The 23,003-nt window shown below is 43.1% G+C and overlaps 1 protein-coding gene across 1 annotated transcript in view; it reads left to right on the forward strand.

Annotated features, from left to right (window-relative positions):
* ACAD9 (acyl-CoA dehydrogenase family member 9) overlaps nt 1-23,003 on the forward strand; it is a 344,154-nt gene that overhangs the window by 54,322 nt on the left and 266,829 nt on the right. The window contains exon 3 of the mRNA XM_085624840.1: nt 14,766-14,867. Coding sequence (XP_085480966.1) covers nt 14,766-14,867 — 102 coding nt within the window. The remainder of the gene's footprint in view (nt 1-14,765; nt 14,868-23,003) is intronic.

A 23,003-nucleotide genomic window follows, 5' to 3' on the forward strand; every position in this document is an offset into this window, starting at 1 on the left:
ATTCGGGATCTTTTTTTGGGGGACGCTTTTAAAACTTTTGAACAGTGTAAAAGGGACTTCCACCTGTTGGAGGGAGCCAGATTCCAATACATTCATCTTCGGCACTGGGTTCAATCGTCTTCTCTAGCACGGACAGCCACCCGGCCCATCACTCCATTTGGGCGGCTGGTCCGCTCCTTTGACAATTCTAGAGGGCTTATTTCTCGTACAAGTCCTCCCACATCCATCGCGAATTGTCCAACATCCTTACCAATTGCAATAGCAGGCGGCCTCGGACACCGACATCACGCCCACCCAATGGGCACACTTGTGGCGCGATATCCCAAAGGTCTTCCATAGCATACCTCAACGGGAGTCTGCATATCATCAATCAATCAATCAACAGATTTGTAAAGCGCACTACTCACCCGCAAGGGTCTCAAGGCGCTGGGAGGGGGGGGGAAGCCGCTAATGCTTGAACAGCCAGGTCTTGAGCTGTTTTCTGAAGGAGAGGTGGTCCTGGGTCAGCCGTAGGTGGATGGGGAGGGAGTTCCATGTCTTGGCCGCCAGGTAGGAGAAGGATCTTCCTCCGGCGGTGGCTTTGCGGATGCGTGGGACGGTGGCGAGGGCGAGGCTGGCGGAACGGAGCTGGCGAGTGGGTGTGTAGAATGTGAGGTGGCTGTTGAGGTATTCAGGGCCGGTGTCGTGGAGAACTTTGTGAGCGTGGGTGAGGAGTCTGAACGTGATCCTCTTGCTGACGGGGAGCCAGTGCAGGTCTTTCAGATGGGTGGAGATGTGGCTGCGGTGGGGGATGTCCAGGATGAGTCGTGCAGAAGCGTTCTGTATGCGCTGGTGTCTTCTCTGGAGTTTGGCTGTGGTTCCCGCGTAGAGGGTGTTCCCGTAGTCCAGTCGGCTGGTGACGAGGTCCTGGGTGACCGTCTTCCTGGTTTCGATGGGGATCCACCGGAAGATCTTTCAAAACATGCGCAGAGTGTTGAAACAGGATGACGAGACGGCGTTGACTTGCTTGGTCATCGTGAGGGAGGAGTCCAGGATGAAGCCCAGGTTGCGTGCATGATCCGTTGGCTTGGGGGCGGTGCCCAGGGCAGAGGGCCACCAGGAGTCGTCCCAGGCAGAGTGGGATGGTCCCAGGATGAGGACTTCCGTCTTGTCCGAGTTCAGTTTCAGACGGCTGAGCTTCATCCATTCCGCGACGTCTTTCATTCCTTCCTGGAGGTTGGCTCTGGCTGTGGTGGGGTCGTTGGTGAGGGAGAGGATCAGCTGGGTGTCGTCGGCGTAGGAGATGATGTTGAGGTTGTGTTGGCGTGCGATGGCTGCGAGAGGGCTCATGTAGATGTTGAAGAGGGTGGGGCTGAGTGAGGATCCTTGTGGAACGCCGCAGATGACTTCCGTGGGCCGCGGAACGGAATGGGGGGAGGCGGACTCTCTGGGTTCTTCCGGCGAGGAACGAGATGATCCACTCCAGGGCCGTTCCTTGGATTCCGGTGTTGCTGAGGCGATGTATCAGGGTGCGGTGGCATACGGTGTTGAAGGCTGCTGAGAGGTCCAGGAGGATGAGGGCAGCTGTTTCCCCGTTGTCGAGCAGGGACCTGATGTCGTCAGTAGCTGCGATGAGGGCGGTCTCGGTGCTGTGGTTTGCTCGGAACCCGGACTGCAAGGGGTCGAGGGATCCGTTGGTCTCGAGGAAGGCGGCGAGTTGTATGTTGACTGTCTTCTCTATGACTTTGGCAGGAAAAGGGAGGAGTGAGATGGGGCGGAAGTTCTTGAGGTCGGTGGGGTCCGCGTTGGGTTTCTTCAGGAGGGCGCTGAGCTCGGCATGTTTCCAGATCTCCGGGAAGGTGACGGATGCGAAGGAGCTGTTGATGATGTCCCGGAGTTGGGGTGCGATGATGGAGTCGGCTTTGTTGAAGATGTGGTGTGGACAGGGGTCGGTAGGGGAGCCGGAGTGGATGGTGTTCATCGTGCGGGTGGTGTCTTCGGTGTTGACCGGGGTCCAGGTGCAGAATGCCAAAAGGTTATGACTCAATGGTACTATACCCCCCATCAATTACATAAAATGTTCCCCAACTCGTCTCCATTATGCTGGCGATGTGCCAAAGCCCCAGGGGATTTTCTACATGTTTGGTGGACGTGCCCACTCTTGACCATCTACCGCAAGGAGGGTCTTAGCCACATTAGACTCGTGATAGGGTTCCCATTGCCCGAGAACCCACTAGCGCTCATCCTGGGCCTCCGGCCGGTGAATCTGCGTGCTATGACTCGTAGCATCTGGCACCTTAGTCTCCACATGCTTGGGCCTGCCAAGCAAATCATTACCCTGTACTGGAAAAAGGCTGAAACGCCCCCAATAAACCTCTGGTTCACCTGCCTGTGGCACACGACGGCCATGCAGCTACTCACGGTGCGATTAAAGCAGCAGGATACTAAATTCACCAAGTTGTGACAGCCGCTGGTGGATTATCTCTGTAGACTGGAGAATGCCCGATTACAGCCCCCGAGGCGAAGGGCCTTGCGCCTCTTTGAAGATGCAATACAGCCACCGGACCCTGACAGTCTCTGGAAGCCAACAGATAGACCCACCTGAACACCACCTCTGGAGGCGCTTATGCACCCGACCATGGATGCCCCTACCCCACCCCGGACGTAGGTGACCCAGATACCCATCTACAGAAGCATGGAGATCGCTGTTCACCTTGCTCGACACAATGACGACAGCACCTTCCGAGTTAGGCGATGGTAGAGCATCCCCACATTAGTAGCCTCCCACACATGTCCCACCCCCCTCCCACCTGCTTCCTTTTCTCGCTGTTTTCCTTCCTCCTTCCTTTACCATCTGGGTTTGGGGGGTGATTGTAGTGTTTTTTGTTAGTAATTATGGCCCCATGATTAGACGTACATGATGCGCCCCTTCAGGTAAAGGCATGGTTAGCTCGAATTTCAATATATGATATGTAATATGTTCCTGGGTGGAGGCCTTCTGACTACTCAAGTTCTGCAATCATAACTACAAGAGGTCTGAACTTGTTGATAGGTACCCTTTAACATTATTCTGCTATGCATGTATTGTCTTTGATCCCAGTTCCACTACCAGTGAATGAAGACATCGCTAGACACTGTGCATTGGCCTCTGCATAGGGGTGGGTACGCTAAGAAGTACTGTTATGGGGGAAGTAGCGGACCATGTTATTGTGTTTTGTTCCTGTGTATTCACTATAAATGCCAATAAAACGAGGTTTAATTTTTTTTTTAATTGAGTTGGGTTCGCCCATTCTGTTCCCTTTTGGTGCTCCGACAATGCAGATGTTATTGTGTCTGGATCAGCCTTCTGCATCTTCACTATAATATTCCAAATCTCTGGTAGTTTTATGGAACTGAAAAAGATGTTAATGAAGGGTCTTTATAGTGCCCTCCGCTTCCAAGATTCTCATTTCTGTCTCCATCACTTTGGTTACAACATTAGGGAGATCTTGGCCAGTGCATCTTGAACCCCAGTACCAGCCAGTGTTTGGTGCAGAGGATATCCTTAGACAATAGAGCCTCCCCAAACTGACAATAATTAGAGGGATAAGAGCAGCTTAAGGCTTCCACGGCCGGCATTTGTGTCTTGGAGGTCTAATATGTGCCCCCATCAGCTATGCACCACTAGGACTTGCACCAAACACTTCCACTCAGGGGAATAGCCGGGCCATTTGACTATCGAGGGGGTGGGCAGAGGTGATTTAATGGGGAGAGAGAACCAGCCCAACACAGTACCTTGAGTCAGTGTTTGGTTCTTTATCGGCAGTTTTTGAGCCATTGGTATCCCATGTCTGTGTAACATCATGATTATCGCCGCCCACCAGGGAGCCCCACAGGCCGCATCTGACAGAGGTTCACCTCCTTGCTCCTGCATGTCTGCAGACGTTCTGGCAGGCTTCGCTGTCACCCAGCACATCTCCTAGCACTGTTCAGTGCTGCATGCACCTCAGGCCAAGTGGTCTCCGGCATCCACATGCCACCTCTGGATCATCACGAAGTCTGACTACGAACCCCGCACCTGCAGCAGAAACTCTCGAAGTGGCTGAGCGCCCAGGCAGCCTCGGAAGCAACAGATCGTGCATCTTCCATGCCAGAGGTAGATCCTCCGCAATTGTGGCACCACAGGATGCGGTCAGTGACTGTGCTCCGACTTAGTCAGGCGCCCACGTGGCCTCTCGTCCCCAGTCCCGGCATTTGTGATTGGGTTACCTGCTGGACATCGAATGGAACATTGAGGGGAGAAAAAAATGCTGGATTACTGAAGGATGAAAGAAGGATTCAGGGCTGCGGACAGCAGCCGAATAAAATCAGCGGCCGCCATCTTCCATGGCTAAGCGAGTGAGGTACGTTCATTGAGATAGGAGCAGCCTGACCTACGCTGTATATACAGCGAGGAGATCCTTGAAATACAGTCTTGTCACTTGCAAACAAGGCTGCCCTCTTAATGCTAGAGAAATATATTTTCTTTTCTCTATGTTAAACATTTCTGTGTGATTTTAGATTATTAGCAAACAATAAAATATTTTGTTACTTTAGTTTAAATGGTGTGTAAGTAGTACATTTTTTGACAAATTCCGTGCCCGCTATAGAGAAACCGACAATTATGATGGCATCTCAGATTGTAGAACAGGACTTTAATGCTTCTATAATTGGCAGAGCCAGTAACATCGCTACACTGTAAACAATGTAGATTTATTTTACTGCAGCCACCGGAATGGATTATTACCCAAGCGAAGCCTGCCATTTATCACAATAACAGTCAGGTGGGGACATCTGCTTCCATGCTCTTTGTCATTCTGGCGCTGAACCTTTCCTTCTTTGCTGCAATCCATTCCTTCACCTGCTAGCACGCATTTCACAAAATTATTCACATGTTGACTAACCCTCGCTTAAAGCCTAAGGAGCTGCTTTACATCATCAGCATAATCGGTTGGTATAATTATGAACAATGCAAACAATGAGATTGGGTAGAATGTATGTATGAAGGAAGTAAGTGCCTAAGAGTGAAGCAAAATGTTTGCCCCATTTTCTAAGCCAATTAGATCATGCTTCGTCTGGAAATTTCCGATAATTGGAGCGGTGCGATTTTATACCCCATTTACAGAAATGGCTAGGGATGAACTCAGAAATTACAGGCTGTTTTCTGTTTTGAATACAGAATACAGAAGCCTATTGGTATGCTAGGGTTCCTGCTGACTAAACTGGAGTGCTGGTTGGAAGAACAGAGAGCTATTCTCATTTACGAGACTGGGGTTTGGTGCAGCAGTTTCACCTAGACAACACATTGGTAGCAGGTTTTCTTATGCTCCTGTTTCATCTGTTATAACAAGGAATTCAGCTGAGTCAGTAGAAACTTCTGTGGCCTAAATCCAGCATAGAGTACTCCATAACCCGTTTCATCAGCCATAATGACCCTGAATTCAGACACTTGGGTCTGGATTAATCTGGGAATGAATATACAATTTTTCAGGTAGATGAAAACCAATAGGGCTTAAAAAGGAGGTAATTCTTGCACCCCTTCTGTTTAACTTGTATGCTGAGGACATGGGTCAGTTTCTAATGAAAGTGCATGTGTTTCCCACTGAGAATTGGCAAGTCATTGTGCAATATGTTGACAACATGGTCTTGTTGAATAAAGTTTTTTTTCTTCAAAGGTCAATACAGTAGGGGCCCTGAGGAAAGATAATCGATCCTATTACCTTGTTGTCTAAGCAAGTATCGTACAATTTGATAGGGATATATATAGGGTGCTCGAAGTTGTAGATGGTATTTAAAGGAGCAGTACATTCAGATGGCCCTTAGTGATTGCTATTTGATGGTCTGGTTTGCGGAGAAAGGGGACTGTATATGCCTTGTGCCCCTAAATCCCTTTACTATAATTTACCAAGCCAAGCTATTCATGCAGTAGTGCAGGTTGCTCAAAGTAAATTTGTGGCCACACAACATATAGCTGGGAGGCAGAAATTGGATTAGCAGCTAAAATGCGAGGTGTGGCCCAGTGCACCTGGTTTTTAGAACTAATTGAATTGCCCCTGCCACATGTTCAGATCCATGTTATTTGGTTGTGCATCCTAATTCAAATAAAGAGCTCATATTGAAGGAAGGTGGACCTACGAGATCAGACATATAAGGACCATTGACTAGCTGTTTTAAAACGGCTCTCAACCAATTTGGATTCGGGTTCTCTTGGGATGGTGAGTTTTCACTAAACACTTGTAAGTAATAACTATGGCAGCTAGGATGATCCCATACGATACAGGCTTTATTTGTGCAGACCTGCCTGTTCCCGCCACAGGGATAACTACGATTATCGATGGGAAGTGGTGTATTGATAGTGCACAGAGGGTGGTGGGAGGGGGGTTAGTTGTAAATTTAATAGTTCTTGCTTTTTTTTCCACTTTAAAGATTATCCATGCATTACACTGTATAAGTGTCAGCAAATTGATTATGTTATATATGTAGCAGTACGTCTCTGGGTTACAGAGCACTGCAAGATCTTTGTTGTTTGACGCAATAAAATTTGTTAAAAAAACACACACTTGTAAGTAATGGGATTCTAATGAGCAGTATGCATCTTTAAAACTCCTGCCTGGATCATGAAGATCTTTATTTTATTCAAAGAAATCTAACAAGTACAACTTTCCTTTCTATAAGTTTCAGTAGAAGGCTAACCGCACACCCACCTTTAAATCATAGTATAGAGCACACATTTATTAATTTTTTTTAAATCCCTTTAGCGGGCATTAGGGTCTCCTGGGATCTTAAAAAACAGATGCAGGGGCAAGAAGGTATGTAGGATTTGTGGTCTTGTTGAGGAATCACTATTCCCCTTTCTGTTTATTTTTGTTGCATTGTTGAATGAAAAAGCAAATATTTAAGTAAATGTTAGCTTGATAGAATACGCAGACCAGTAAAGAGGCTGCTCTGGTATCCCTCAGGACTGAAGACTTGCAGCTAACACGCTTAATTGTGAAGTATTTGTGTATAGCAATTGCATACCTATTCAAAACGTACTCATTTGCTGCTATGAATTTGCAAGGCTGGGCCTGCTGTCTATACTTTCTGTGGTCAGGGCTAATACCCTCTTGTCACAATTCTACATTTTATTTTGTTTTTGATAATATTGTATTTATTTTATTATTTATTATAAAAACCTTGACTTGAACTGCATTAAAGAAGCTGTTAAAGCTGAACAAGTCACTTTTTCCCCCCAAATGTTGTACACAATGCTCACGGCTCAATCCCTTTTTGAAAGCAAAGATGGTATCCATTTGAATGCAATATCTTAATTACCAGAGTTCTTTAAGCAAATCCGATGTCTATGATGGTAGACTTATTCGAAAGGAGCTGTTAGAACTAACTTTTCCAGCGCTCAGACACCTCGCTGTCATTGTCACACATGCAATTGTCTGACAATGCAATAAGCAGAGGTTCAGTAGATTTCAAAGGCCAAAAAGCATCATGGACATGTTTAAAGAGGTAAGCGATTTCTGTAAGAGTCTACAATAACTTGGTTGTAATCTCTTGGAGGATCTTTGCCAGGTAAGGGTGATCATTTATTATTTTGCGTATTAAGTGGTATAGAATGTTGTTGGTTTTAGCTTACACCAGAGTTCTGTAAACAAGCCAGACTTAATGTCTGTGTGATGTGAAGGTTGGACTCTAGTCTGTGAGTATGGCTGCAGTTCATGATTCTCGTCGTTATTTCTAGTAAATTTGTAGGCGAGTTTTATATTTTTAGGAACTTCCTAAAGCATATTTAACTTTAAACATATTTATTTTGTCTACGGAGAACCAGTCAAGATTTTTCTGAGCTGGCTTTGTGTGGCTGTTCATCTTTTGGGTTCAAACACAGCCTTGTTTTGAAGCCTTTGCAACCTGTTACCAATATTCTCTGAGAGGCTGGTGTACACAGTTGTGCAGTAGTCTCCTTGTCCCAACATCAAGGCTCTTGTCAATCGCACCAGGTCTTCCAAGGAGAATTAAAATTGACTGGAAAAGGGAAAGCAGTAAAGTGATGCACTTAAGGTACAAAGAAGGGCAGTACGTGAAAAATTGCCCGCAAGTTATTTAATTTCACTGTTGTGGCTGATGGTGTACTTACGTTGGCTGTCACATAAATGGGGAGGAATAAACTACATCCCCCATTGCGTGAAATCAACCTCATCATTGTCTCAGACTTGGCTCTTTTCAGTTAAACAAAGCTCTCGTTCATCTGGTAAAACACATGGTCCAATCAGGATGGTATGTTTGCTTTGTTCGCTGTCTGGTCTTCTAGTCTGAAATGGATTTGAGGATTATCAGCATACAATTGAAAGTTTGCTTGATCATGCTGGAAGAGCTGGTCCAAAGGGCACACATAGATGTTGAAGAGGAGACTGAGTGGAGGGGACCCTGCACAACACTGCCGCCTATCCTAAGTCCTAATGATTCGACTGTTCAGTCTGAACTTGTTCAGAGCCATTGCATTGACCTTTGAAGTAAAATCTTAACTCTATTCAACAAGACCATATCGTACGCATATTACAGAATGCCTAACTGGTACTTGGCAATTCTCGGTGGGAACAAATGCACTTTCATTAGAAACTGACCCATGTCTTCAGCATTCATGTTGAACAGAATGGGTGCAAGAATGCACCCCTGTTTAACCCCATTTGTTTGCATCGTCTTGGATAATTGTAAATTAATTCCTAGATTAATCCAGACTCCGGTGTCTGAATTCAGGGCCATTATTGCTGAAGAAACAGGTTGTGGAATACCCCATGCTAGGTTTAGGCTACAGAGGTTTCCACCGACTCAGTTTAATGCATTCCAGTGCAGATCCAGAAATTCCGGACTACTCCTCAAGTCTTCCCAGTATGACGTTGTGGTCCATGGTCAGCTAGAATGCTGAACAGCAGAAGATTGTGAGGTGTAAGTTCTTGTTTTTATCCAGGGTCAGTAAGGGATCCTCCCACCCCTTTTATGGGCCTGAACTTCGATTGTCATCATACAGTATCTGGTTGAGTTCCATGTACTGTTGAAGCCATTTAGATACTCCCTTTTCAGTGATCATGTTGAGAGAAGTTGTAAATCTAAATATGACTTTTTGGTGTGTTGATGGTTTCTTATGCAGTGATGTGATAATAGAATGTTTCAAGATAGCTTAATCTGTACCAAAGTGAAAGTGGGTAGTGCTCTAGATGGTACAGCCCACCATATCCATTGGAAGATCTGTTTTATGAGTGGAGCTTTAGAGTGGTCCAATGGCAGATTACATTATTTAATTGTTTTGACCAGTCTGGACAGCTGCTTTACAGCAGCAGCAGCATTTTTTTTGTAGAGCGCGAACAGCTACCTCACAAGGAGGTGTCCCGGCGCTGAAGACCGCTGGGGAACCCATCCTGGCTTTCCCTGTGAGATGGTCCCTTTCTGGGTATCTCCAAGGTGAAACCAGGCATCCCTGGCGTCTGTGGGGGGCCGTTGTAGAGATGAGGCAAGCTTAATGCCCAGAGTTGCTGAGTGTGTTCCTGGTTAGAGTAGGTACCGAGGCGAGAATTATCGAGTCCGTTTTGACCCTGGTCCACGACCCTGCCGCGTCGGGAATTGAACCCTGGTCGAATCTCTGCTTACGGGTCTGCCGCCTCTAACCAGTGAGCCACACCTCTCCACCTCTGCTTTGAACACTGGTTGCAAACTAATGTAAAATAGGATTGAAGTGGATATGAGGGAATGGGAAGAAAAGGATGGGGATAATAAATTACATTGATTGAGTTGGGGATTTTGGAGATTTTAGACACAAAAAAGAAAAACCATGTCCTTGCACTCTCAACATAGACCCATATAAGGAACCATGTCTGGGTTGGTCAGCTCCAGGTAGATATTGAAGATCTTGTTTTGTTAAGTGCCTCTTTAAAGTGCTTGGGATGGTAATACTTTTTGGCTCTTTTAGCTCTTTTGTGGTACCTTGTCTAATGTCTCTTATATTGTTTTTTGTCATTGCCCATTGTCAATTTGTGCCAATTGCATTCTAAATTGCTGCTAGAGTGACTTCAGTTTGGCTAGTTCCCCATTGAAAAACGTGTTGTTAATTCGCCCACATTAGGTTTTCTATTTCTTTTTTGCCTTCTAGTTGTTGTTTAATTTTATACAAGTAATTGTTTTTTTTTAAGAGTGTGTTAATGGCATTGCGAATAGCCCAATAAGTTGAGTATAGATGGATGACGAATGCAGTGCATTTGTCCGTAACAGGTATTGATTCTTGAAATTATAATGTCTGGAAAAAAGGGGATAAATAGAATGAGATTATGCACCAGTTGTAAGATGCCACCCTAGGCACTGGTTTTCCCCAACATTTTATGACATGAATATCTGTCCAGGGCTGGCATATACAGATAGCAGCTGTCCATAGTGAACAATTGTGGCTACCATAAAGAGGTTGGGAAGTGCACATAGGACTGTGGATCCATAGGTCACCTCCCACAGGAATTCAGAGTGTTATGTTATGGAAACAGAGCAATGGCTATCTCGAGACCCCTGAGCAACGAGTACCACGGATAAAGAGCATCAGGGTGCACACATACCCACAAGAGGTTTGATTAAGGGGAATCAACAGCTGTTAACTGCAAATAATGGGTGGAAAAGGTCCTGGCCAACACTGTTTGATTGACATTACGAAGAGAGGCTCCAAAGGCAGATGAAGAGTAACTTGAGAAGCCAAAGAAGGATAATGGTGTCCTATGAAAGGTTTGCACCTTGCTGGTGCTCAGGAAAAGAGAAAAGTAAGCTGCACACACAGACATTAGGGTTGTCTTAGATGGGATATTTTTGTGAAATGCCCTTAATTACACTGCCCCCATCCATTAGAAGAATGCTATTTTTCACAGTTGATGGTAGAGTAAACGTTTTTGGCAGTTCGGACAGGAAATAAATAGCGTTACTAGGTTGGCATACCTTAGGTGTACCCCTCATGCCTTTACCCCCAAATTTCCTCCAGGTCCAGACCTATAATGCAGTCATTGTATTAGTGTGCCAGATATAATTGCCGATCAATGGAGATGTTTTATGTGACAAAAATGTTTACATTCGAGATGTATATCCTTTCTTGGGATTTGCTTCTGTTAGTCCCTAACACATTGCTCAGTAGAAACATAAAACCAGTAATGGCCCTGGTGATCCTACACAATCCGCTTAATTTTCAGTTACATTAATTTATTCCAGATCCGCTCAGGTATGCCAATAGCATTGCATGGTAACAATTAAATTATAGCATGATATTCACAAATAATGATATGTAAATCACTTCTATCGGAAAGGTAGATTTGATTAGATTTTAATGCCCGCGAGAACCAATTAAGGCAGAAGCAGATTGGGTGATCTATGGCTCAGTGATGAAATGTAGATCAAACTCTTCCCATTCATCTTGGATTTCAAATGTGGTGTGAATAACAGAATGGGCATCTACCACAGGCCCTTTCAGGCTTATCACTGTTTTTCTTTTGTTTTTTTTCCTGTGTGGCTTGGAGGGATTAAAATCTAATGGTGGTGTCTGAGTAAGTCTGGGGAGTGGTTATTTGGTTGGTGACAAGTTAAAGTAAAGAGAAGGCAATTAAGTCTGATATGTTTCAACATATTTACATCCTCCAGCAAGTATCGTATTAGGTTTTTTGGGGACTTTGATGATCTGCAGACTAAAGTCCCAGCATGGGTTGTGAGTCGTATGCTACCGGTTGCTTTATGGTATGGCTTTATGGCTGGTCCACCTATTGAATGGGTGCTGCCGGTCTTTCCTTGGACAGTATGTGCAAGTTTCTTCCCCGCACCTCCCCATATTTATAAATATACTCTTAAATAGACTTTATTAAAAACGTTGTTGCCATATTCATGTTGCACTTTTGTTACTGTTTAGATCAAATTATTTTAGCCTTTTGCCCACAGGCTTGAATCCATCTTTCACAATTGAAAATGGGAATATTTTGTTATGTAAACACTTGTTTTCATGTTATGAAAAATGTCAGTGTGTAGCAAGTCCTTTTTGCAGCATTTCATATTTAACAAATGGCATATATAATCCTAGAGGCGTACCCTTTCTTAGTAAAATCACCATATTATAAAGTCATTAAAATAAAATGTCATGATTACAATTAGTTTACCATTGGTTTCAGCATAGCTGCCATCTCGTACTTTTGTTTGGTATAATTGTGTATGTTTCTTTCTTTTCTCTGCTCATAATTGTGCTGTTTTTAGGTCTCGCGCCTAGCGTTGCAGTGCGCAGCACTGATCGTGCAGCGAGAGACCTCTTGTAGGGGGTTTCAAAACTGACCTAGGAATAGCACACGCTCGTGCATGTGCTTTTCCTTTTGGGCCATGCTATTGGCCTTTGCGTGCGTCTTTTTAACAAAGACAGCACGCAATTGGCCAAAGGCGGGCGCATTGCTCCGCCCATGCCCTATTGGTGTCGGTTACCCACACCGCCGCCATGTGGTTTCAATTATCGTGCCCAGACACGAGCGCGATAATTGAAACCACATGTCTCGCTGTGGCACGCGCGCACGCACCACTCGCGTGCTTGTTCGTATTTTTGTAAAATGAAAATGCAGTGTTAATAATTCGCAAGGACTTTTCCTGCCGGTACCAAAGTTGTAAATCTGACGGATTGTTAGAAAGTGTTTACAAAGACCAGGGACTCGGAATAACCTTTGTCTGATAAGATCGACTCATAAACTATGCCACGTGTTTCATCGACAGTCCTTGAAATGTGGCTCTTCTGTGAACAAAACATGTGGTGGTGATAATACATCCCACGTCTGGTAAGTAAATCTAAGGTCGCGTTTTGTTCAAGGTGGGTCAGAGGGTTGTTGTGCTCCCAACTATTTTTGTTTGTGAACGAGGAAAGTGGGACAGTCAGGCCTGTGGGTCATTTCTTGGGACAGTCAGGCCTGTGGATCATTTCTTTCAAGCCCCCAGCGCGTGCTCAGAATGTCTGTATACATACGACTCCCACCTTACCACGGCAGAATAATGTAGATTTGTGTAGTTTAGATGGCGCTGCTGCAGGCCAGGCTGGAGTTGAGGCCCTGCAAATCTGTTAGTTTGCAGTACAACAGAGCGCACTTATTCCCCGTACATATTCAGCGCTCGGACTCAAGGGAGCTGATTACAGGAAAATAGCTTTCGTTCAGGCTGTTGATAACAGGTGCAGAAAATTACTGGGGCGCGCCGCTCGAAAATAAAGAAAAATATTTTTAATTAGCAGTCTATGCTGTAATGTATTTTCGTAGTTATTCACCATCAGTAATATGTATCTTTTACGTTTTGGACGACAATTTCACAAGATCAATGCGCCTGTTCTAAGTCCCTTTGACTTTCTGATACAACAGGGCTAAAAGGCAGTTATTCTAAACGAATGCGATGCTTAATGAGGTAGGGCTCCCACTGTGCAGTGACGGGGATTAACTAATGATGAGTTCACATTTAAAAACTTTAGCAGATTAAAAGCAGGAGCGAAGTTTGCTGAATACTAAATAGCAGGCGATTATGCACAGGGAGCAGAATTAGACATTCATTTTATGGACAGTTCAAAAAATAATTTTCTTTTATCGTCCCGAGAATGATGTTAGCTTCACGGATCTGCATTGGGGCCTAAGTCCTGGTACCCGCAGATAGAATGTTCATATTGTTCATGGAGGCTTTTGCCTCCTGCTCGACAAAATCCTCCCTTGCCCCAGCTCCAGTGGTCACTATATATGACAAAAGAAATACATTTTTTGCCTTTTTGGGGAGGTGAAATTTATTGGTGTGTGGGGGACAGATCACAAGTTTTTTATTGTTAATTCTGGTAATAGTTACATTTGCTATGTTAGAGTAATTAAAGCCTGCCTTTAAACAGAAACGACAACAGTTGATGTATCTAAAAATAGACCTTGTGGCATCTGAGCAACAGAGAAGTTGGAAATGGAAGTTCTTCTGACAGAGAAAAGAAAGAGGAGACAGAAGAATGATACTCAAAGTGTAATTGGTCTTCTCGCGCTGTCTCTCTACTAGATGACTACCAGCCTCATTACATGTACCCAGCAGTGCCCTATGGGACCGGTAACCACTGGAGCTTACAATGCCCATGGATATAATGTGGACCTGTCATGCTTCCTCATTCAAATCATTGGGCCAAACTGCAGGGGAGATGAAGAATTATTCAGGGACTCCCAAGGTACAACCTACAAGCTCCATTAATTCGCACCCCTGGAGATAACACCCAGTATTGTTAATTCTGGAGCGTGGAATGAACACTTCGCCCCATCCAGCAGCACCCGTGAAAAGGTCCAAAGTCAGATGAGAGAACTACAGAAAGAACAAGCATTTGCAATGCAGTAGGTCTCGCATTTGTGAGAGTTTGAGCTATTGGCATTGTAAATGACAGTACCTTTTATTTATGTGTTTTGAAAACCTGAAAGCGGTGCGTAAATAGCACTTTGTACTTGCAGTCCTTGCTTATGACATGCAAGTCTGGCAGTAAACGAGGCGCAGTTGCTGCCAGACTTGGTTCTCGTAAGCAACGACTATAAGTAGAAAAGTGCGTGTTTATGACCGCTTGCAAGTTCTTAAAACATATACATAAAAGGCATTGTCATTTTCAATGCCAATAGCTCAAACTCTCTCAAATGCGAGACCTATTGCATTGCAAATGCTTGTTATATGTAGCGGATGTAAGGTTGAAGATAATTAATACATACATCATTTTTCATATTTCCTCAAAATGTTTTTATTTTCAGTTGACTCGAAGAAGATCGATCATGATGCTAAAATCCCTCAAGAAACATTAGATGGTTTGAAGAACCTTGGGCTCTTTGGCATGCAGGTTCCAGAGGAGTATGGTAAGCTGGAAAATAATAAGACAATAAAGTGAATCTTTCATGTAGTGCATCTGTCGTCCAAATGCTACACTAGCCCATTGACAGCAGACATAATTTGTTGTTGAGAACATTAATGTTTACATTATTAACTTGAGTTGCACTCCATTCTTATCATTATTCCAATTAGGTTTTACTTGCATAACTTTACCTTTTGACAGTTTACACACAAATTGGTATGAGCCGAAAATACTGTTTTGTTATATATTGCACAGTGGTGGTCTTTACAGTGCAGTTATATTTTTCCATAGGAAGAGCGTTTTTTGTTATGCTAATTACTTTGGTGCCATTTGATGAATCTTCACACACCTATCCCAAACAGACAGTTAATCCATTCTGCTCTTTATTGGAAAATGTCGGGGTGATCTGTCAAGGGTGAGGGCTGAGAAAAAGGGATGTCTCAAAATGTAATTTCCCCGTGCAATTTCAGTAGAGAAAATTAGACAATTATACAGAAAAGGTGGCTGAACAAAACTGCACCAAATTTGGCAGGAAGCTTGATCTTTAGCCAGAAAAAAATAGATTTTTGTGATTTAGTTTAAACTTGATCAGTAGTTTTGGAGAGATTATGGTTGAAAAAATAGAAATATATTGACAGCTGGTTCCACAGGGGTCCCTCAGGAGTCGAGCAGGACTAGGAATTTAAAAAATAGAGGGTTGTGAATGGCCAAGCAGGCTCTTTCTCCCATCAGTCATTTCGCTCCCATGGGACTGAGATGTCCCATGGGACATGGAGTGAGCTCCCTGATTAGCGGGCTGCAACAACAGAAGAAATGTTGCAGCCGCCATTACAAGACACGGAGAGTTCGTCTCAGTGTCTTGAAAATGTTAAAAAAATACAAGGGGGCAGGTTAGGTTTACCATGGCCCTTGAGTAGGGGTTTAATAGGAATTCTCTCGCCAACAATGGAAAAAAAAGATGAATTTTAGGGTTGCCGCAGTGCCACAGGACTCCAAAAAGTCCGGGAAAAAAAATAAAAAATGGTGGGTGTTCGTTGGAGGTTGTCTGCCCATGGGGGTGGGGGATGATGAGAGTATGGTTATAAAATCTTACATTACGTGAAAAGAAAAACTAGAAATTGACTGAAGAACCAAAGGTTAAAGTGATGTTATAGTTGAGAATGGTAACAGTGCCTTACTTTACATTTAAAAACAAATCGTAAATTCACTGAAAAAACAAATATTAAAGTTACAGTATAGTTTGGGTGGAAATGTCAGTTAAAACCTAACATTTTAAACTAAAACACCACAGAAATTGACCAGTTATAGTTTACTGTGGTGCCCAGAACTTGTGCATGTGCAACTGTTATAAACAGTTTGTGATTTATAGAGAGCTCTTATCCAGTAAAACGTTGTTCTGGTGCTAACCAAAACCATGCAGAAGCTGGAACTCTTACCGGCATGTGAAGAGGTTTATATAGTTCTCTAAACTTTAGCAGGCAGTTTTCAGTGTGCAATACCAAGGGCTGGTTTTGAAAAAATACTCCGTCTCACCACACAAGTGCCATAACGGGGTTTTGAGCTCACTGAACCATGCAGTGGCATTGTAGATCTGCGCTTCACTTTCCCCAAGACTGTGGAGTCTGTTTGTGGGCTTCTCCCAAAAGGAAGAAATGGCTCGGGAATCTCTTTAACAGGAGGAACCTTCTGACACTGTATGCTTTCACCTCCATATTGCCTTCCCTGTTGTCCGAGTTGAGCTCTGTCCAGTCTTTGACACGTTCTCATTCCATCCTTTCTGCAGAAGAGAACTTCTAGGTGAAATTTGATGGGTTAATGGCTCAAGAGTCGTTTTGATATTCCTTTTCAGGGGTCCAACTTCTCCCAGTAGATTTCAGCATACCTATGATGCACCTTCATGATTTGTTTTTTGTGTGTAACTTTCTCATATTAGCACACAGCAGAAGTTGTCACCTAAATTTTGCCCACCTTATCATACTTGAAAACTAAAACCATATAACAATATTGGTGGGGGAAAAGGCAAGTATTTGATCATCTAGTTATACTTGGGCATCTGTCTGTCTATTTTGCTGCGTACTCGATGAGTGCTCTTTTTACCCATTGTACAGTTTTCTTTTTACAATTGTTCTGTAAATAATAACTTTCTAGCCAAAGCTACTTAGTTAAACAGAGTATAACGCATGTCTCCAGACAAGAAAGCAAAGGTAAATGCAGTGCAGTCCAATACAAGAAATCTTTGTATAAGTTAAGAAGTAAATAGGAATTATACAAGTTGAAGTAGGTGTAGGATACCTCATACCTGTGCATGATGGGAGAGAGATGGATAAAAGCGAAATGTATAAGTGGCAAATCCACAAAATAACTGGTGAGAACTCCCCTCATATCTAAATAAGCGACTGACCCTGACTTAGCAGTCAATGTGGTAAGAGCCACCACTTCCAAGATTGCAATTAATTTCTCCAACATAAGCATTTCATGTAAATACGCATGACCGTCCTTGTGGCAAGACACTATGAAATGTCTTGCCTTCAGTTGAGCATGAAAAGTACTGTAGTTAAAAAAAATTTAAGCCGACTGTTGGTTTGATTGGGAGATAGCTTTTGCACATGTCTGTGCAAACAAAATGACCTTTAAGTTAGTTGATTGCTGCTCTTTTCATATGGCACCAAAGTATACTGTTGTAACCTTGTTCGCCTGGGGGCCCCTCACCATCACTGCTAGAGATAACCAGGCATTAGATTGTGACAGAACATTTGTTCCATATAGTAATTTTAGACTGCTATTATTGTTATGGGTACCAGATCTCTCTCTCACTCACTCTCACTCACACGTCCAGCAAAAGGAGAACATGTAGAAAGGTTTGAAGTTACAGCAAACACCCAACATTGATGGGAGGAATGTTTGTAATTTGTCTAACCACGGTCAATTGCTTGGGATAGCATTCCAACCTATCATTCTTTTGCCCATCATACCACCTCAGTTTGGGTCCAGTCATATGCAAATCAATCTTTACCCTTCTGTAATAGCAACAGTGCACCTGAAAAACATAAGCAACCCAAGGCTGTTTGTGCCCTAACTGGGGCTTGTCAGTTGGGTGTAGCTTATTTCCAGTGGCAGAGAGTGGCAGTCTCATAGCCCATACTACTGAGATGAGCAACCCAAACCAATTTGTTCCTTTTCCATTTTGAATGCCTCCTCCACCTCTACATCTCAGTGTCCAACCACTAAGCCAAGCTTTTGTTCAAGAGTTGGAGAAAGTCCGCTGGCAGTTTTGCTTCATCGAGCCCAGAGTGTGTATTTGAGAAGTGCGATGGGTCCTCCGATTCCGAATTCATCAGACGCCTTTATTGTTCAGAGAAGTCTGCAGAGACATCACTGGTAAAGGTCTGCTTTGTTTTTGGATTCTATGAAGGTTCTTATTCGAAGACAAAGCAATGAACCACCCATGCCCCTCCTACCTTGAATCAATCATTACTTATAGGAAACTGAGATTAACATATTTTTCACTTGGAAAGCTCAGAATTCTAAATAGGTTGGCTCCCAACGGTTGAACAGTGAGCCTTACCTGGCAACGGGAAATGTTAATGGGAAAACCACATATGATGTTCCAAAGGGAATAAAAAGCGTTGTTCTTTCTAATGTTTCTTTTTCATCTTCTGATGAGAAAGGCAAGTTAATTCTAATGTTTGTTAATGCCTAACAACAACATGCTACTTAATATGTCCACCTACCACCTGTCTTTTTTAAATTACCTCCTTCACACCTAATTTGGCCAAGCGTGTGTAGATGTGTATTAAAATGGTAAATTGAGTATCTTCATCATAATCTTCATTTTACTATTGCTATGCTTGTCTGGTGGACATTATGGTGGCCTTTTCAACCAGCATGGGGATCTCACAGTGTAAATCACATATGATCCTGTACATGAGAGCTAGTTTTAAGTATGAATAGCTGTGTATGGGTTTAGAATTGAGTCTCCCTTAATTAAGTTGTAGAGTTCCCACATGGTAAATGTCAAAATAGTAACCTGTTCATTGTGTGTGTGTGTGTGTGTGTCTGTGTCCCCGTCTGTGGGTGTCCGTGTGTGTGCGTGACCCCGTCCGTGTGTGTCTCCCCGTCCGTCCTTGATTACCTTAACATCTGACCTTAGGATGTCTTACAAGTCCTAGGTGGCCTGTGATTTCCATGTGTGTGCAAAAGTTTAGACCAGAGTTAAAAGTTGTTGAGAAGTGACCCTGCAGAGTAGTCTTCTGGGGATAAACTGGACCTTCATTATAAGTGGCCTGGAAAATGGACTGGACTTTCCTCACCCACGGAGTTACCAATAACCTGTATCTCGGATGGTGGGGAAACTCTCGACCAATACAGATTTGTACCCTGAGGGTCACCTTAGAAAAGAGGAATTACCAGAGCACTTGGTAATTCCAGGTCTGGTAATAATTTATTTCCCCTGGATTTACACACAGATTTAGGCTGCTTTTAATAGCTGAAATTTCCACGTGAAAATAAACAAAGCTGTGGAATTACTGAGAATTTCATGACTAATATGGGACCCGTCATAATTAAGAGGCCAATTGTTATGAGGACCATAAAGCCTTAATGCTAAGCTGTTTTTAGAGATGACCTTTCAAGATGCTCCGGATTGCTGACTTGACTTGTGTTAGCCTGAACAAGCATTGAGTTAATATTCCGATTGCTAGATCACTCATCAGTGGGTAAAGAATATCTCTGTTACTCCTCATTTTTGAAACAATGCGGTACACCAAAGATTTAGTAGCTGGGCATAAGTGCCATTGATCCAGAATCGTGTGAGATCCCACAGGTTAATTATTGTTTTCCAGCAGTGCCACAGCACTCCCCTCTCGAAATATCCGTGGTTTAGTAGGATATGATTGTAGAAGAACAACACCAGGAAATGTGATGGCAAGCTTGCGTGTACGTTGTCAAACATTTTGCGAGAATTTGTAGTTCTTTGTGTAAACAAAACCTATTTTTATCAGACAACTGTTTTTTGTTTCTGCTATCTATATTTAATAGTGTGCATCTCTACCATAGATAATAAATACATAGTAAAGTTAGGCGTCTTACCTGTGTTGAAAGTGCTCTGCATCATTATACAGTTTGAAAAACTTGCCTAATCCACAGTACAGTCCATCGAGAGATGCTCTATCAAGCGAGAATGCTGCACATCTTAACGGATCTTGGCACATTTCTGTGTTTTTAATGGCCCAGTATATTTTCCCGAAGAATTTCTTGCACCATTTATTATAAAATTATTTGAAACGTAGGTGTGATCAATTTATAAATAGTGAATAATATGTGTGCTGTTAATAGGACTGTCATATTATGTACCAACTGCTCTTAATGGGTGGCGGTGCAGCTTAGAATGTGCACCTCCAAGCATTCCGGTACTGATTAGTTTTCTTTTCTGGTTTGGCCTAGGGCTTTAAGGTTAAATTGTTCCTGCCTTTTGTAATCTCGAAAATTAAAACATAATTTTCCTAACAAGATGCTCTCTCTCTCTCTCTCTCTCTCTCTCTCTCTCTCTCTCTCTCTCTCTCTCTCTCTCTCTCTCTCTCTCTCTCTCTCTCTCTCTCTTTTTTTTCTCTCTCACTTTCAATTGGTACATAATATAAGTTCTACTACACAGATGTTTTTTAACATGTATTATTTCCTATATAAATGTACCTTTTTATACACTTGATGTTTTTTTATTAACCGTAACCCCTTCACTGCTGAGGCTTTTCCACCCCAGTGCTGAGTTCGTTTTTGGATATTTGGAGTGCTTTGCGCCTAGGTCCCATAACTTTTTTTCCACGTAAGGTATCAATGGCGAATTTGCGCCCTCTTTCCCCCCCCTCCCCCCCCCCCCAACTTCACTGGACTGAGAAATTAGCCAAAATGTAGGTGCATTTCTTTTTTTGAGAAAGGGGGGTGGGAATGCTGCCAAGTAAGTGATTTTTTATGTCTTTTCCATAAAAGGGCATCAACCAAAGGTTTGCTGTGCAAAACTCACCATTTTCCCAGCTTTCTGAAACGAGCCGAGCTGAATAATAAAAAATCTCCACAGGTTGACATTCTTCTAAGAGGTAGTCCGTTTTTCATCATGTTTGTGCTATCAACCTATTTCTAGCATGTAGTGGAAAAACATTCAGATTTCAGCAAGGGGGTATTTGTGTAGATCCCTCAAGGTTTTCCCAAGAAACTGACTGTTGAAATAATGAAAATGAGTAGGAAAAACACAGCCATTTGTGACAACGTTTTCATCTGCAAACTTCTGGTCACGATGACTGATTTACAAAAGCAATACACCACTACGCCTGACATATATATCAGGCGTAGTGGTGTATTGCTTTTGTATAGATATAGATATAGATATGTGCCCCCCCGCTACATCCACGAAGCAATCACCGGTATCCGGGGAGCGGCCCGACGGCGTTTGGCTGCGGAGTCTGTTGATCGGAGGATCGAGGAATTCTGCAGCTTTAATTCCGGTGAGGCAACCCCCGTTTTGGGTGATATATGAGTAATCAGCGGGTTACGGGATTAACTCCATTATTGTAATGCAACGGACCTGTTCAAAGCAGTATTATACCATATCTACTTATTCAGTATCATAAGATAACAGCATGATGTTTTCCAACGATGCAATCCGCGACAGAGAAACAGAGGCGGAGGCCCTTTTTTCGAATCTTCCAGCAGTCACAACTGAGCCACGTACAGCTAATACTGATGCTCATAGCAATGATGTTAAAACTCTTTTCAAAACACTTGAGAAATTGCTCAGAAATGAACTTTCTAAATGGTGGGAGAAGAAATCGTTAGAAAAATACAGAGATGCCAACCGAGTCCCGAGGGGGCTACGAGTATTAATTGCTCCAACTTTCGAAAACCCAAACCCTCTAATGTTAAAAGAATGGGCTGAGAATAATTTAAAATCGTCTATGAACATGATACATATTCTGATCAAATATGCTGAAATTGATCGCAATGCTCTCCTGGTTGAAATTGAGCGTATTATTGGCTTACTAGATGCTACAGGTGATACGGACTTCATCACTAAAAGCAGAAAAGAAATCGATATTCGCATTAAAAAACATGAGGAAGTAATTAAGGAACGTAAAATCTTTAAGTTTGCACAAGACCAGAATGATTACGCTACCGGAAGAATATTTACTTTTGCCCGTAAATATGACAACTATAAAAGACAGGCATTAACCGGAGGCACCTCAAAGAGTAAACAAGTTACCTGTGAGAATGAGACAAGGCTGCTAGTAGGTGATTCTGACTCTGCCTCCTTAACATCCAACAGTGACTCAGAAGACAATGGACCCGGTACTTCAGGTCCTAGTACATCTGAGCTATCAAATTTTACACTTGCAGAGGAATTAAATTTTGTGAGCGAGGACCGGAGGTATACCTTGCGCCCCCGCAAACCTCAGTATGCGCAAGGAGACCAACAAACAGAGGAGGGAGAGGAGGGTCAGGCACCGGCAAAACTTCATCCAGAGGCAATGTAAAGAGGACCTGGAAAAAATAATAAGGAATACTGAAAATACCGTTATTAACTTGACTGACACAATAGTATCTAAATCCGAAGAACAACTTCTGTCATTGGGGCGGTCATTCTGTCCAAAAAATCGTTTTTCATACAATCGGGCACGGATAGATGTTTTCAAATTTATCAGAAAAGTTAAACTCATCAAACATTTTCAATTGAATTCATTTACTGGTAAATCAATCAATATCACTTCCGGTGTTACTCTGATGGTTCCCTGCAAGTTAAAGATATTCCTGGCTTACAGACACTGTATGATCTAGCACATGAGACTAGCCCTGAGGAAACACCTATAGTCAGTCAAGTTTTATGTGTAAATAAATCAGCACCAAGTGCATTTCGTCCAGTCTCTACATTCTTGCCCCTCATGCATAAGAATTCATTTGATGTTTTTAGTGATCGGGTCATTACTGAACTCAAATCCCTCAATAGATCAGTACTAGCTAAAAAACAACATAAAGATTTCAGGAACAGCCAATACCATCTTCTGATCAAAAAGTTACAAAATAACTCAGAAATTATTATCAATAAATCAGATAAAGGTGGGAATACAGTATTATGGTCACGGGCGGACTATTTGAC

This window comes from Triturus cristatus, chromosome 9, assembly GCF_964204655.1.
Source record: "Triturus cristatus chromosome 9, aTriCri1.1, whole genome shotgun sequence".
Classification (NCBI taxonomy): Eukaryota; Metazoa; Chordata; class Amphibia; order Caudata; family Salamandridae; genus Triturus; species Triturus cristatus.